The 17,337-nt window shown below is 44.5% G+C and overlaps 1 protein-coding gene across 1 annotated transcript in view; it reads right to left on the bottom strand.

Annotated features, from left to right (window-relative positions):
• The window catches only part of NMT1 (N-myristoyltransferase 1), a 33,309-nt gene extending 23,042 nt beyond the window's left edge, over positions 1-10,267 (bottom strand). The window contains exon 1 of the mRNA XM_068529687.1: positions 10,117-10,267. Within this exon, the coding sequence (XP_068385788.1) occupies positions 10,117-10,247 (131 nt within the window). The 5' untranslated portion in view covers positions 10,248-10,267. The remainder of the gene's footprint in view (positions 1-10,116) is intronic.
• Positions 10,268-17,337: the final 7,070 nt, after the last annotated feature.

Genomic DNA, 17,337 nt, shown 5'->3' with positions numbered 1-17,337 from the left:
GTTGGGTCTCCGTTGCTGTGTGTGGGCTTTCTCTAGTTGTAGTGAGCGGGGGCTACTCTTCATTGCGGTGCGCGTGCTTCTCATTGCGGTGGCTTCTCTTGTTGCAGAGCATGGGCTCTAAGCGCGCGGTCTTCAGTAGTTGCGGCTCATGGGCTCTAGAGCACAGGCTCAGTAGTTGTGGCGCACGGGCTTAGTTGTTCCGCGGCATGTGGGATCTTCCCGGACCAGGGCTTGAACCCGTGTCCCCTGCATTGGCAGGCGGATTCTTAACCACTGTGCCACCAGGGAAGCCCCTTAATTTACTGTTGTAGTTGGTTTTTGCCATGTCTAAATTGATTTGGGCATTGTCAGACTGGGAGTAATGCCGGACTATCACTCTGCCATCCTCCCTGGAAATCTTCCATTAAAAAGTCTAAATTAGGAGTTGAACACAAGGGTACAGTGAACCCTAATCTACAGAATCAGCTAAGTGCAGGGTTTTATTTTAGCTGTACAGTCTAGATAATCAATTTTTCAAAGAATTCAAACAGTATAAAATACATTTTACATACCATATGGTAAGTATCATTTAAGCTTTATTTTATAATTCAGAAAGGCTTCATGGTCTTAAAGTGCCTTGGAGTTATTATGAATATTAATTATCATCTCATAGCACGTGGTACTGTATAGGGAGAAGGCAACGTGCTGCTATTTCCCGTTGCAGAATGTCCTCAGATTTCTCCTGTCCTAGTCCTGGTTAGGAGTGCTTGCATCCAGACTTCACAACCTTGCACTTGGACTAAAGTTATCTCCAGCCTTTCCTGGATCTCCCTGACATCACAACTTCTCTGCCTCCTCCTAAACTCTACATAGCAGTGGGATGCACCTCTGTGAAAATGGCTTTCCATGAGTCCCTCCCACGCTTGAAAGCCTACAGTGACAGCAGCTTCTTATTCTGGAAGGCATCAAGCCCCGCTTTCCCCTCGGCCCATCACATTCAGTTCCCATCTAGCTCATCCACCCTTACTTCCCTGCTCGGGAATAACTGTGCCTGCACCCGTGAGGCCAGGCCTCTCACCAGGCCCCTGTTGCAGAAAGACTAAAGTCAGGGAGAGCAAGTAAGGTCCTGACTTTGGTCGAAGTGTAAGGTTCTGACATCCAGATGAAAGTGCACCTCCTGGATACCATATTAATGGGACACAGAAGGCATAACACGGAAGGAAGACCAATAACATTCAGAGGGGGAATAAGGTAAACGCCTTAAAACCAGATGCTCAGCAAAACCCCCAAGGCCATGGCAAAGAATAGGAACCATAAAGCCATTTACAGACTGAAGATAAAGCTTTCCTCTTATTATCTCAATTTTGTTATTGTGCACAGGCCTGTTCGCAGCCTATGACAACCCTGTGTGGTTTTCTGATTCCAGAGACATTCTCACTTCAGTCTCCGGATTATATGCAGCATTATAAGGTTTAAAAGCTGGTTGATGGGGACTTCCCTGGTGGCGCAGTGGTTAAGAATCCACCTGCCAATACAGGGGACACGGGTTCGATCCCTGGTCTAGGAAGATCTCACATGCCACAGAGCAACTAAGCCCGTGTGCCGCAACTACTGAGCCTGCGTGCTGCAACTACTGAAGCCCGTGTGCCTAGAGCCCGTGCTCCGCAACAAGAGAAGCCACCGCAGTGAGAAGCCCACGCACCACAACGAAGAGTAGCCCCCGCTCACGGCAACTAGAGAAAACCTGCGTGCAGCAATGAAGACCCAACGCAGCCAAAAATAAATAAATTAAAAAAAACAAAAAGCTGGTTGATGGTAGGAGACAAAGCAGCATTCCACTGTTGATACAATCTATAAGTCCTTATTCATTTCAGCTTATGGAATGAATTATCTGGTCCCTGTATATGAATTACCGTAAGAACTGTTTTTATGGAAAAAAGAATCAAAAAGGTTAAAGTGAAGAACTGCTGCATATTAACTAACTGAATACTTACTAAACACAATTTCTCATCAGGAAAATAGAAGAAGTTACTTCCTCCTACTGTAGACATCTTCACAAATAGGCAAAATCACTAAAAACTCCCTTCCTGCCTTTGCTCTTGCTATTCAGTGGAGCCACTTCCGTGTAGCCATCTCTTTATGGACCTCATTTTTGTGGACAGACCTTGGGTAGAACTCTTGTTCTGTTTTATGCATTATTAATACAAGTGCCCAGCAAACTCCAAGACCCAAACTAAAACCAGAGAGCTACTTTCATTTTCCTTGGATTGGCTTGAATTTGCACATGCAGCTACTGAGCAACGATCCTGTCTCAATTTGTACATCAAGAATACGGAGACACCTGAAGAACAAAGGAAAGTTTAAAAAAAGTCACTGTCACTGAGCTACCAGGTATTGAGCCATATCCATGAGAACACTATGAGCTCAACGTGGTTTGACAGTCAACAACCCAAACAGGAAGACAACTGACTCGGAGAAGAGACTTCCAAGGAGCACAGGTAGGGTTAGCTCTCCAGGTGATTATAATACCTTTAATTATCCATAAGAAACCAAGCTCAGAGGCCTTGAGAGTAGGTCTTTAGGAAGCATCTTAGGAAGCCAATACCATTTCACAGGATGGCCTCAATCTGGATTTGGGAAGAACCAAACCAAAGGACCCCACGAAAGCTAGGCTGGTCCTTCTCAAAAGATTTTGGCTTCATTTTTAAAGGGACCTGGAGTCCATACCCACTGGTTGAGTATCCCTGGGCATGCTGGGACTCCGCAAATTAAAACAGAAATCTCTCAGAGATCTCTCTAAACCTGCCAGTCACCTTAACATACTTCAAAGGGGTTGGCCAGAACCTTGGAATACAGCAAATCAAAGTCTAACTTTGGTTCATTTGGTTCCAAAATAATGAGCAGAGAATTAGTGAAACTTGCCCCCTTTTTGGGGGGGGGAGGGGCTGCCTGCAGTGGAAAGGGAGATGGGAATTCACATAAAAATTTTGAAATGTACATTCTAAAGTAAAGTTGATCAACTCAAGTCATTAACGACCAACCTAGCGAATATGGGATGAATGAGCAGAATGACAAACCAAGAACAGAGAAGAAAAGTAATCAAGAAATGTCATTTTTAAATGAAGGTCAAAATATTCTAAGTTCAAACATATAAGAAATCCTATGGATGCTCTGGTATAAAGTTAGGGCTGGGGACTTCCCTGGTGGTGGAGTGGTTAAGCATCTGCCTGCCAATGCAGGGACACGGGTTCGAGCCCTAGTCCCGGAAGATCCCACATGTCGCGGAGTAACTAAGCCCGTGTGCCACAACTACTAATCCTGTGCTCTAGAGCCCGCGAGCCACAACTACTGAAGCCCGCGCGCCTAGAGCCCGTGCTCTGCAACAAGAGAAGCCACCGCGATGAGAAGCCTGCGCACCACAATGAAGAGTAGTCCCCGCTCGCCGCAACTAGAGAAAGCCTGTGTGCAGCAATGAAGACGCAATGCTGCCAAAAATAAAATATAGATAACTAATAACAAAATAAAGTCAGGGCTGAGGAAGGAGATGGAAAATGAACTTCAGTACTTATTTCTAGAAATAGAATGCAGCACCAGAGAGTGTGCTGGTGGGAGGGAAGGGCAGGCTGACAGAGGAGCAGCTCGAGCAGCCAACCTCCAGATGACGGCAGCAGTGCAGGTCCATGACACAGGCCTCCTCTTAATCCTACTGATAACAAAATCCACTCAAAGGTGCGTGGCTGAGGGACAGAAAGTTGTTATCCTGGGAGCTAAATCACCAGAGCTGGAAGGAATCTCAGGGCCGTCTGGCTTAACCTGTTGTTTACAGAAGAGGAAACCAAGGCCCAGGGACGTGAGGCATCAACTAACCAACTAGTACCCAGGGACAAGTCACCAATCTAACCACTTGGCCCATTCCTCCCCAAACGCTGAAGTCTCATTCCCTGTGAGAATTTATCTGAGAACCTTCGAAAGCCCTAAAACAAATTTTTGCGTATCAGAGGAGCAGACATTAAAGGCAATGAGGAAAGTGAGCCATGTTTTATCCAGAAAGCCTCCCTGACTACTCCAGCTCTCATTCTCATTGATGTCCATCTGTTTTAAGATTACGATCTCCCACACAATTTAATACTTTATATATATAATGTGTTGCTGCCTGGCTTCCCAATGAGATAAAAATTTTCCTGGTATAGGGACTGTATCTTTCACAGCTGTTTCCCACAGCATCCCTAGTTATGCTGAGCACACAGTTGAGAGTTCAGCAAATACGTGCTTGACTGATGCTTTCCAGGCATAACACACTAAAATAAAACCCTGAAAAGCTAGAACCCAAAAGAGGGTCAGCAAAACATCTTTAGCAGTGTTTCCATAGGACAGCTGTGTTAACATTCTATGAAAGCAGCGGTGACGCTGTGCTCTTTTGAGCCACTGTTTGAGATTTTAAATTATCAAATTTCTTATTAAATTATCAACTTTCTTATTCATTGTCTTCTCCCTCCTTAGGACCTGTTCTATTTCTATAAGAGTTAAAACAAAAAAGCTCCACTTTAACCACTTCGAATGGTTCCGATGTCTTAAACACAGACCATGGTTCAGTTTTGATTATGAGATCAAAAGAAAAAAAAGAGTTCAGAAAATAAAATTCACGACTTTCGGTTACCTGTTTTCTACCCCTAAAAACTGGAAGTTAATTTTTTTAGGCTAAAATTCAAAATTTCCAGAGAAACTTAATAAATCCTAGCCTCTAACATCCTTTTGATTCCACTTGTAGACATCAGGAAATCCTTCTGCAAATCAAATTATTATTATTATTATTTTTTTTTTGGCCATGCCAGTGGCTTGCAGGATCTTAGTTCCTGGACCAGGGATTGAACCCGGGGTCACAGCAGTGAACGCACCAAGTCCTAACCACTGGACCACCAGGGAACTCCCCTTCTGCAAATCAATTTATTCATGAGGTATGATTCACCAGCAATCCTATTGATACAGTATTCAGAAGGCCCAAAGCCAGGTGAACGCAATGGCATTTACAAGGGGGCCCAGGTGGAAACCACGTGGCATCAATCAGTATCAGCTGCTGATCCTCACGCTGCGGCTGCAGGATCACTTAATGCAATCCCCCAAACTCTGCAAACTCCCACCAATCAGTTATTCTTATAAAAAACTGCTTGTGAGTCCTAAATGACTGTAAAAATAAAAACACTCTACCACCGCCATCAAGGTACCCAGGAGGCCTGTCAAAAGAACAGCAGGTTGTGAGAAGGGATTACAAAAGACTGCTTTTACTGCCACCCTCTGCCCTCCCTGGGATAGTTAGCCAGAGTTTTGAGCGTGAACAAGCCAATTCCTGTCATGAAGGAAAATTGTTTTTTAGGGGTCACAAAAGCTCTGCTACACTAAGTAGTTTACAATGGGAATGAGACAGAAATGTAAATTCTACATACTCTGGGTTGGTTTGGTGAGCTAGACTGTAACCTGGCAACTCCTAGTCAAGTCAAATGCTGTTCAGAGACCATTTTCAGTAATTTTCAGAGCAGTGACTCAGTGCTGGCAGCAATTTCACATACCGGCATGAACTCTGAAAAAGATATCAGTCTGTCAAGGACGGTTTAAAGGGGCCAGTCACCTCCATCACCAACTAGCTCCCTAGTTTGGGAAAGTCCATGGGTTATTGAATGCATCCAAAGACAGGACTCACACTGCTGCAGAGTCAGGAGGAAGGAGTCAATGTAGTAGGGAAAAGAAATTCAGCAAGTTCAGAATGGATCCTCCTGGGTGTCAAAGGGAGAGGTGGATTTGCAAATCCCAAGCCTCATTACAAAAGCTAAATCAGTCTTTATAAGTGAAGTCTACATGAGATAATCCATGTAAAGGGCTTAGCACAGTGCCCAGCACATAGTAATGCTAGCAACAGAGAACATTTATTGAACACTTAACAACAGTGAACCCTCCTTAGCTCCCTCTCAAAGAAAGCAGCAGCAGAAACAGTTCTGAAGCAAGTACCGACCCTGTTGAAGAATATTAGTTTCGTTTTTGTTTTGGTGCTCTCAAGAGAGAACATAGTGTTTTGTGTGCCTTAAATGCAAGAATCACAAGAGCACCATCCTTGGGGAACTGGAAGAGAGGCTTGCAGGGCAGAGATTTCAGATAAAGGGTTAAAGAGGAAGAGCTAAAGCAGCATCCTCCTAAAGTTACTAAATTTATGGTCCCAAAACTTATGGACTCTGCAGGGAAAGGGTTAATGGCAGACTTAGTAAAGCTGGGAAATTTTAGAGTGAGCACATTAAACAATGTGAAAAATCAGCAAAACTGGTTTGCCATGAACAGCAGTCTCCCTGAAATAGGCTCTCATTTACTTTTCATTTCTTCTGCTCTCCAGTCCCTTCTCTCTGAAGCAGCTCTTGATTAGTTTCTTTTTAATTGCCACTTAATTGGGAAATAAAATTAGAACACTTATTTGATATCAGTGATGAGGTTTCTCTTTTCATTTCTGCTTTGATCTAGTTTTGAAAAACCAAAAGCTGAAGAGAGAAATTAAGAAAAAGGAACTAAAAAGATTTCTTCTTCTAAGAGCCAGATACAGCTATAAGCCATCAAATAAATGTGGAAAGAACCACTCTTGGAGAATCTGAAGAATAAAACAGAAGCAAGTAAGGATAGCTTTATGGAATTCCATTCAAAAAGACCTTTCTTTTCTCTTAAGTTTCTTCATAAAGGATAATATCTCATGATTAGGAAGTGAGGAAAACTTTTAAGAACCCATATTAACCTGTCCCCATGGAGTAAGAGAACAGAATGGGAAACAGACATCCCTTAACAAAGCATTCTTGATCCATGGCTTCCCAGCATCTCAGTGGTATCGATGACACTGCAGAATAAATTCTAGGAACGAATCCTACAAACAAAATAGTCTAAAAGTTTTCCCTTTCCAAAACACCCAGATAAGCTTTACTTGTTTGTTACCCCACAATTAAAATCTACTGCCAGCTGATAAGGTTTATTCTTTAGCGATGTCTCTCACTAAAAACAAAGAAGCAGAAACTAACACAACATTGTAAAGCAACTATACTCCAATAAAAAAAAAAAACACAAAAATTTTAAACTTTTAAAAAGGGGAAAAACCAAACAAGCAAATTAAACCCATAGATGAATCATGACCTGCAGGCGGATACAGCATAAAGATGATCTTAATCTGACTCTCCACTCAATTGCTCACGGTAACTTATGCCAGGCAAGTTACTGGGGAGGGGGTGGGGGTGGAATGCTATCCTCCTTTCTTTCCTGTTGAGTGGATTTAAAAAAAAAAATAGCAGATAGAAAAACTGCAGGCAGATACATACATACACACACACACACACACACCTATATACTGTATGTGCACACATGTGCACATGTGTGCTTACACGTATACATGAAATTTATACTCACCAAATATTTAATTATGGAAGAAACACACGACTAAAAAAATCAAGAGCTAAACTTCTACACAAAGAAGGGATGTAAGAACTAGCAGAATTGTATTTCCTATTATTCCAGTGCATGAACGTATGTCACTTCATTAGTGTAAAGCACTGAGCCCATCCTGAAAGGCCCAAGAGAACCAGGGTTAGTTGGAACTATCATTAACTTTTATAGCATATTGTCTTTTAGAACTGTTAGCATAAAAAGGAGATATTCCCCTTCAATTCTTTTATCACTTTTGAAAACATTTAAACTAATATTAAGTAAAGGCAAGAAAAATTTCAAGAAGCCAAAAAACAGTGGAAAACTTCCACGAAAAATTGAAGGATCCTTGATATCTGTGGATTATTTCACAAAAACTGTAGTAAGGCTTACGAGACTTATTTGGGAAAAGAAAGTGTACATGTAAGAAAATCTGACATCCTTCCCCTCAGTAAGGAGAAATGAAGCTCCACTAACCCTGGGCTACGAACTTCAACATTGGTCATTCATTCATCCAGCAAACACTCATTAACGCCCACTAACTGCCAGGCATCTCAAAGACAGGATCCCTGTTCTGAGACACCTCACAGCAGGTAAGACACTGACTGGACATGAATGTTATTTAACTACTGTCATGATAAAAGCTACAAAAAAAATACAGTATGTGATGGGGGGGCAAGCTGGGGGAAGGAGGACAGGGAAGATTTGAAGAATAAAAGGAAGGGGGAAGGCTGCTTCAGATGTTATCTCATTTAATCTTTACAACTGGAGGTTAACTAACTTTCCCAAGGTTACAGGACTATTAAGTGTCAGAACCAGGCTTTGAACACAGGTTTGAATGATTCCAAAGTCTATGCTTTTCCCATCATACCACACAGCTTCTTCCCAAAACTGTCTCCTCTGACAATTAATGGAAAAATGTTGACTCCATCCCAGATTCTAAGTGTCAGAATTAGACTCTGTCCTCCAGGCTGGGTCCTCTGTTTTTCACCTGCCACCTCCAAACTTATTTATACAGATCTCTAGATTCGGGTTGCTAAAAAACTGAATTTGTTCACCCAGACCATAACCATGTACAACAACAACACACCTCCAAAGGTTTTTTTTTAGGTTACCACTTTGTTGTACTTTAAATAAAACACAGAAGTTTCCGCCAAACAGTCTTGCAAAGTGATTCATAGATTATAAACCAATTAACGAGCTACAGACACTGGTCAAGGCAACAGTTTAGCATTGAAAACTAAAAGCAACTACACGCACAGCAAAGATGAAGCCGTACTTTCACTTCTGAAACGAATTTCGAATTCAAGAACTCTCACATATGACTGGAATCTCTACTCAGAAGGGCTGCACTTTCCCTCCTTCCTGTTCCTACTTCCTCTTTCTCAGCTCTTCCTTTCTCAGTAATCTCACACTTCAAAACAAGGCTTTCATTACATGAGATCTGTGTGCAAAAGAACACAGTCCTATAAAAACCAAATTTGACAAGCTTCCTTTTCCCCTTCGTTCTTCTTGTGGTTTTTAAAGCTGATTGAAGAACATAAAGCTAGATCTTTTAACCTAAGCATTCATCACAAGCCACTTATAAACCACTTAAATAATCCTTTGTTCTCCCACTACCTTAAGGTAGCAGAATTTCTCTTTAAAGTTTATCCAAAGATCTCAACCTTCTACTTTTACCTCCAGAACTACCACCAACCGATACAGCAAATGACAGGATGGCTATGAAAATCAGACTACCGAAGACTCAGCCAAAGTTATACATCCAAAACAGTCTCTCATGACTTTCCGTTAGAAAACACATATGTAAATATAGATAGGGAGAGTGAGCGTCAGCGCCAGCCACTGTAACAATATGTCGAAAGAGAAATGATAGGGTGTGGCTTGCAAGACTGAACACTGATTTGGAAGCTCAACACTCAAACGCCTGATGCATTTATTCTACCCGAGAAACAGTTACCAGTAGGCAAGACCCTCAAGTACAGGAGATGCAGTATTAAACCCACTTCCAAACACTGTCCAAGGAAGCACCATCACTCAATTTCTTGAAGCTCCAGGCTACTTCGCAAAGTTAACAGAGCAAAGATACTGGAAGACCTAATTATGTGCTGTTCAGGAAACTTATGGATTATTTGGAGCAACAGACACGGTATACATCCAAACATTATCATACAGTAATTACGCAGGGTTTATAAGGTGAGTTTATATCTTGGGATTCTCTAGTAGTGATATTTTACAACATAATTATGGTTGGTATAGCCTGATGAATTTCCTCATTGAAGGTGAACTGCAGTGAAACGTTTTATTATTCGTTTACTGCTAATCACGTTGTTCACACAACACCTTATAAGTAACGTTCCTTTTGAACTGCACTGTTAGATTGACCTGTGTTGTGCCATTGAAGACCATCATCCAACATGCTCTTTTCCTCGGACGCGCCTGAGCCACACGAGTGGAACATTACACAGAAGAACTTGTATATAATAAAAGTATTGAATGTCTCTGGGCCTTAATATACTAACCACCCACCCCTGATACATGACAAAGACAGCAACCAATCGCCAGGCAGGATTCTAATGTCTCAGCCAATAAGAAGGTGGGGGTGGGAATACACTAAGCTCCCGATGACTTCCCCGCACCCCAGAGACCCAGGTTGTGGGGGACTGGATGGGAATTGGACTCCGAGGATCTTGTTACCCCCGGTTGTAGCTGTTGTCCTCCTCGTTCTCGCAATCGCTGCAATGCTCATGGCCGTTTCCGTTCCCTTCCATCATCTGCGGCAGCGGAGGTACCGGCGGCTTCACTGCTGTATCACTCTCGTCCGCCATCTTGAGTTGCGAGAGCCGGCCTCCGCGCCTCGCTACATGGGGGGTTCCTATTGGACGAGGGGAACTTGCACGACATTCTGGGTTTTGTAGTTTTTGTGGCGAAGGTATCCGTAACTAGGAGAAGGTCATTCCCTGGAAACCGGAACAAGATGGACTACAATACCCAGAAATCAAGAGGGGGAGGCTGTCGTGGGTGGGAAGCCAGCACTACCCGGAAGTTCTGGGAGTTCGGCCGCGCGGGAAGAAAGAACGGCCCAAGGTTGGCGAGGCCCACTTTCCACCACCCGGGCGGCCGCGTGGCATGCTGGGAATTGTAGTTCAATGCAGGTCAAGGGTTTGGGGCGTGGGCTCCAAAATCCAAGGTTTGACATTATCCCGCCCTTGCTAGTGTCTGGGCCACAGGTGAGCCGTTATTGGCTGCCGTTAAGGACTGTTACCATTCCCGGGTAAGTAAGAGGCCTTGAAGCCCGCGGCTGTGCCCCAGTGGGAGCCCAAATGCATAGGGCCTTCTTGAAGAGCCCTTACTGCAAGAAGCCAGGTTGGCTCCTGGCCGCCTTTCCTCACTCGGGACTCCGGGCAGCCCCCGGTCGTTGGTAGCTCGAGGCCTCTTGAGAGGCGGTGGATTGTGATATGCGGAACACTGATCCTTAGCAAGGACATCTGACTGCTCTGTCAGGCCTTGCTGCTTAATTGGCCGGAAGATACTGAAGCTCTTCCACACACACAGTCCCTTTCATTCTCCGCAGCAGCCCTTCACAATTACTCTTAATGAGCACTTACATGCCAGGCTCTGTGGTAAGGCTTTTAGTACATCTCATTTAATGCTGTCAACAAGCCTAGAATGTGGGCACTGTTGCCGTTTTTCACAGACAAGAAATGTGGCCCAGATTGGTCGGTAAATTGCACAATCACATAGCTAATAAGTGGCAAAATCAGTGTACAAATCTGGATCTGTCATATGCCCTCTGAATTTTTCACCACCACAAAAGCCCCATTGTCTGATACATCTACCCAAGGAAATCAGTTATTAGAAGGTAATTTTGACATCTTAAGCTATTTTTACCCTTGACTGAGTGGTCCACTCCCTTGGGTCTCACTCCTGTGACTGAGTAATCGCACCTGATTCTTGAAGCAAAGCCCAAAGACAAGGGTCCCATTCCTAGAGATTTCCCATTCAGGTTGGGTTATGGTGGGTGGTGAGGGAAGGACAAGTTCTTATCATCAGAGAGCTCCAATGGCCAAAAAGGGAAATGATCTTTGCCTTTGGGAAACTCTCAACGTGGGAAGAGGAATAGAGTAGGAAGAAATAGTTCCCATCTGACTCAGGGAAACAAAACAAATAAAACAGCTAAATATAGTCAACTTTTGGTTTTTATATCAGTGGCAAGAGCAGAAGTAAATATGATCCAAAGCAGCAGATAGCCCCCAATCATTTATATTTAACTTTGGGAGGCAAAGACACCCTCTCAGGCTGAGAGCTGTTACCCACACTCATCTCTCCAGGGCCAAGACTGCTGCGATGCCTTATATGCAGTGAAGGCAAAGGGAGGAGGTCAGAGATAATAATAAAGGCTTACATGTGTTAGATGGATTTAACTTTTCTAAGTGACTTTGTGAAGGAGACTTGAAGAAAATCGTGCTTGCAAAAGAAAAAATCACAGTGATACCTAGTTGCAGACCTTGGGTCAGAGCCCACTTCTGTTATTCTAATTCCCAGCCCTATATTTTCTTTTCCCACAGATTCGTAGAGGTTAAACGAAGGCTAATGAAACGTGACTGATGAAGAGTGATTGTAGAGGATGATGGTGCTGGTGTCTGTGGCCCCTGCCATTCTTGCAATTCGAAGCTTAAGTAAGACAGTCTGCATTGTATTTCACTGCAAACTGAGCAGTTTTTGCTCAGTGGAGAGCCTTTCTGGGAGGTAGGCAGGCAATGTGACTGTTGTGACCAAGTTCAGAATGCAAGTACAAGTCCAAAGTTCTGGAATCCAAGTTGGAATCTTCACTTAGATTTTGTAGGATTCGTGATAGTTCTATAATAAAAATTTTAATTTTTATGTTTTTAAAAAGAAATTGAGGGGGCTTCCCTGGTGGTGCAGTGGTTAAGAATCCGCCTGCCAGTGCAGGGGACATGGGTTCGAGCCCTGGTCCGGGAAGATCCCACATGCCGCGGACAGCTAAGCCCGTGTGCCACAACTACTGAGCCTGCGCTCTGGAGCCCGCGAACCACAACTACTGAGCCTGCGAGCCACAACTACAGAAGCCCGTGCGCCTAGAGCCCGTGCTCTGCAGCAAGAGAAGCCACTGCAATGAGAAGCCCGCGCACCGCAGCGAAGACCCAACGCAGCCAAAAATAAAATATAAATAATCAAGTAAATTTATTTTTTTAAAAATGTCTCGTATACTCAATTTTTTAAAATTAATTAATTAATTAATAATTTTTGGTTGCATTGGGTCTTTGTTGCTGTGTGCGGGCTTTCTCTAGTTGCAGCGAGTGGGGGCTGCTCTTCATTGCGGTGTGCAGGCTTCTCATCGCAGTGTCTTCTCTTGTTGCGGAGCACGGGCTCTAGGTGCACAGGCTTCAGTAGTTGTGGCTCGCAGGCTCAGTAGTTGTGGTTCACGAGCTCTAGAGCGCAGGCTCAGTAGTCGTTGCGCACGGACTTGGTTGCTCCGTGGCATGTTGTTTTCTTTTTTTTTTAATGACCACTTAATGACTGAATATTGCCACATGTGACTTTGGTGCTTAAGTTTACTTTTGAGTTTATAGTTACATGAGTACAGGACGAACACCCAAAGCAGTACAACGTAGGCATTCCTAAACTGGGTCTGTGGATGTTTTCTTAGGGTTCCAAGAGTTCTCATATCTGTTCATCCCCACTCCCCCATAACAGCCTTCCACTTTCAGACAGCTCTCAATGGTGGAACATCGGCCAAGTTCTGCCTTATGGAGTTATGTAGAAACATATAATCCTGGGTCCTTCTAGATTGTTGTTACATATTTTTCAATTAAATCCAGTTCCCTAAAATTCTCCATTTTTCCAAGGTAAACATTCCCGGCTTTCTGAGCACCTCAACACACTAAAATGGCAGGATTTTCCTGTCTAGCTCTGCCGGCTCTTCCTACCCACCCATTCTGGTAGGAGCATTATACAAGGGTAGTGAGGTACAGCAGGCCCCAGAGAGTGGGTGAGGGACGTGTCTGTAAACGTCTGCAGATTCTGGAATTCACTGCTAGTGTACCTACCTCCATGATCCCTTCCTGGTTGTTACTGGAGACAGTAGAATATACTGGTTAAGACGGTAAGTTCCAGAGTCTGACTTCCTGGGTTCTAAGTCCTGGCTCTGCCTCTGACTTCACATGTCACCTTAGGCAAGTCACTTAACCTCTCTGAGCCTCAGTGTCCTCATCTGTGAAATGAGGCAACGTACACAGAACATTTAGTAAAGTGTCTGGGACAGTCAATACCCAGTAAGTTATTTCCCCTCCCAGAAAGCCAGCAATACTACTGGTGATCAAAGAAAAACTTTCTCATGATATCCCTCACAGATCAGGCCCTTGCTGTGCTCCCAGCATATCAGAGCGTGAGCCAGGTTGCCTTCATGATTTATTCAGCCATTGCCCTGGAGCACTCATGACATGTTAGGCTCTATGGCAGGAGCTAGACAATTAGGGATGGAACAACACCGTCCCCACCCTTGGTTCACTCCACAAGTGAGTTGTTAGGTGTACGGACTGACAGAACACAGTGCAGAAGACAGCAGGGGCTACAGGATGCAGCAGCAGACTAGAGGAGGAACCCTTAACCTGGGGAAAGGGGTCCTGGAGGAAAAGATGGCTGAGCTGAGTTTTGGTAGCAGAAGCAGACAAACTGGGTGGACATTCTAGGCAGAAGGTATGAAAGTCCAGCTTTCTGGGAGTTGGGTGCTTTGTAGTTACCACAACGAGAATGATGTGACCGGCTTAGAGTATGAGGAGTATTTTGGAAGTTGAGACTAGAGAGGCAGCCAGGAGTCAGACCATGAAGGGATGCAGATGCCATGCTGAGGAGTTAGGGCTTTATTCTGAAGACTCGGGAGCCACTGAAGGATTTTTAGCTGGGGAGAGAGATGATGAAATTTTTGTTGGATAAAGTTCATGCTGGGCAGAGGCCTGGCTGTTGTAAGGAAGAGAGTTTTTCTCCTCTGAAGAACAGGACTGGTGGGCTCAGTTGGGAAGTAAGGAATGGAGAGATGGTCTCTGGCAGCTTCCTGTCTCCCTTGGAGCTCACTTTCAGGAAGGGTATCCTTCCTCCCTGTGACAGTCCCTGACACACCAGCCTGGAGAACAGTGGGTGCAGCCTTCTGCCTGGTGCTGTGGGATTTAAGAAAGAGTGTGCCAGGCATTCCCTGCCCAGAAGGCACTTACAGTGAAATCGGGAAGGGACTTCCCTGGTGGGGCAGTGGTTAAGAATCCGCCTGCCAATGCAGGGGACACGGGTTCGATCCCTGGTCCAGGAAGATCCCACATGCCTGTGGAGCAACTAAGCCTGTGTGCCACAACTACTGAGCCTGCGAGCCACAACTACTAAGCCCACGCACCGCAACTACTGAAGCCCGCACGCCTGGAGCCCGTGCTCCACAGCAAGAGAAGCCACTGCAATGAGAAGCCCGCGCACCACAACGAAGAGTAGCTCCCGCTAGCCACAACTAGAGAAAGCTCGCAGCCAAAAAAGGAAAGAAAGAAAGAAATCGGGAAAACCAGATGCACTTGAAAACAAAATAACAAGGCCTGACTGGGTGTGATTAAATGAGCTGGATAGATAAGTTAACTGAAGTTAGGGGTGGGGCAGGGGGTGCAGATCTCTGGGGCAGCATTGTTAGAAAGAGCTTCCTGGAGAAAGCAGGAAAGCATTATCATTATCGTTTCTGGGGGCCCTGTGGCCCCGCTCCTGAGCTGGAGTCATAGCTGCAGTTTTACTTTTATTTGTGTGGTTATTCAATTTGCAACCATTTTCCCCCACAAGACCCTGTGTTCTATGAAGACAGAGAACAGGCTGGATTTTCCTCACCTCTGTATCCCTTGGGCCAGCACACAGTAGGCCCTCAATTAATGTTTGTTGGATTACATTTATGAGTGAGTAAATGAACGAATAGTGAGAACAAAGTGATAAGGCCTTCAGCGTGCAGAAACGTTACAAACGAGGGGCAGAGGCAGGAACACACGGTATAGTGACCACTTGTGCATAAAATTGCCACAAAATGCACTCACACACTATCTCGTTTGATCCCTACCATCAATTGTCTTGTTTGACCCTGTGCAGTGAGCAGGGCTGGTTTTTTTTTTTAAATAAATTTATTTTATTTTATTTTTGGCTGTGTTGGGTCTTCATTGCTGCGCACGGGCTTTCTCTAATTGTGGGGAGGAGAAGCTACTCTTGGTTGTGGTGCACGGGCTTCTCATTGCAGTGGCTCCTCTTGCTGCAGAGCACAGACTCTAGGCGCGCAGGCTTCAGTAGTTGTGGCTTGCAGGCTTCAGTAGTTGTGGCTTGCGGGCTGTAGAGCGCAGACTCAGTAGTTGTGGCGCACGGGCTTCGGTGCTCCGCGGCATGTGGGATCTTCCCAGACCAGGGCTCAAACCCGTGTCCCCTGCATTGGCAGGTGGATTCTTAACCACTGTGCCACCAGGGAAGCCCCAGCAGGGCTGGTTTTATTCCTGTTTTACAGTCAGAAAACAAGAAGTGCCATGATTTGTCCAAAGTTTCACTGCTACTTAGGATGAGTTTGGACTTGAACCTGGTGTTTTAACACAAAGTCTGGTGTAGTAACTAAATTGCCTTCCTCCTTTGCCTTTTCCAGGGGGGAACATATGGTGAGACAAGTCTGGAGAGGTGATCAGGGGCTAGGTTACAGAAGGCCTTGAGTTTCAGGCTTATCTTCAGAGTTTGGACTTTATCTCCCAGCTGGAAAAGTTTTCTTAAGCTGTTTAATAAAGGATAAATATTAATGATATTTGTGAGGGATGGTATAAATTTAATTGCATATTAATATTTATTTAAAATAAACATATGGAAAGTAAGTTTAATTTTAAGAAGCGAGTCAAAGACCCAGGAGTCAAAGGAGTCATCTCTATTGGACTCAGAAGGTTGTTCACCAAACACAACTTGATGCAACTCTGTAGTCCAGCCATCACGCTAGATGCTAAGGACACAGGGGTGACTGAGATGCAGGTCATTGTCAGGATGAAGTGAGATTGTGTAAGCAGCCGGAGCCAGCTCAAAGTTTATTATTGCCATCCCGAATAACAGAGGTTATGTGTTTGAGCCAAAAAAGCCCTTGATGGCAACACCTCAAAACTGCAAAGGTGGAGCTTCAGTTCAGAGGAGGTTCCTGGGTTGAAGCCTCTGCAGCAGCCCTTCAGCCTTTCTTCCCGGATCATCCCAGAGCAGAGATGCATCTGCTGTTGGCAGATTGGACCACAAGGATGCCTACTTAGAAAACAGAGCCCCCACTTGTACATCAGTAGCTCACAATACTGTAAGGCAGAATCCGGGAAAAGCAGGATCATCTTGCAGGGGTTTCCTAACAATATGCCCCAGGAAGAGCTTTATACCTTGGGGGAGGGGCAGGCATCTTCCTATTCCTATCACTGCCATGGCCAGCCATGGTTACTGATGGGAGTCTGAGTACCCCTCTGATGTGTCAGGAGTAGGGAAAAGGTGGAGAACCACAAATCGAGGTTATCTGAAAGTTGTTTGGTCTAGGAAGGGAACTGGGCCATTAGATCTGGTGCTATGGAATAGGAATTAGAATTGTTTTAGTATGACTCTATGGATTAGAATTAGGAGAGTTATTACCTAAGGAAAAACTTTCTAACTGCCAGGACTGGACTTCAAAGATAGCATGAATGTGTCTCGAAAGACAGTGAGTTTGCTGACACTGGACGTGTGCAAGTAGAGGTAGCAGAGATGATCTAGACAGGTGTTTGGACCAAATGGTCCCTTTGCTCAGGAGATGCAATCCTATTTATTGGGTGGTGTCAGCCAGTGCTGTTGATATCAAGGAGAAAGGTTTCAGGGACTGGAGTGATCAGAGAAAGATGTTGGATTACTTTA

This window comes from Eschrichtius robustus, chromosome 20, assembly GCF_028021215.1.
Source record: "Eschrichtius robustus isolate mEscRob2 chromosome 20, mEscRob2.pri, whole genome shotgun sequence".
Lineage (NCBI taxonomy): Eukaryota > Metazoa > Chordata > Mammalia > Artiodactyla > Eschrichtiidae > Eschrichtius > Eschrichtius robustus.
This window is presented reverse-complemented; position numbering and strand designations above follow the sequence as displayed.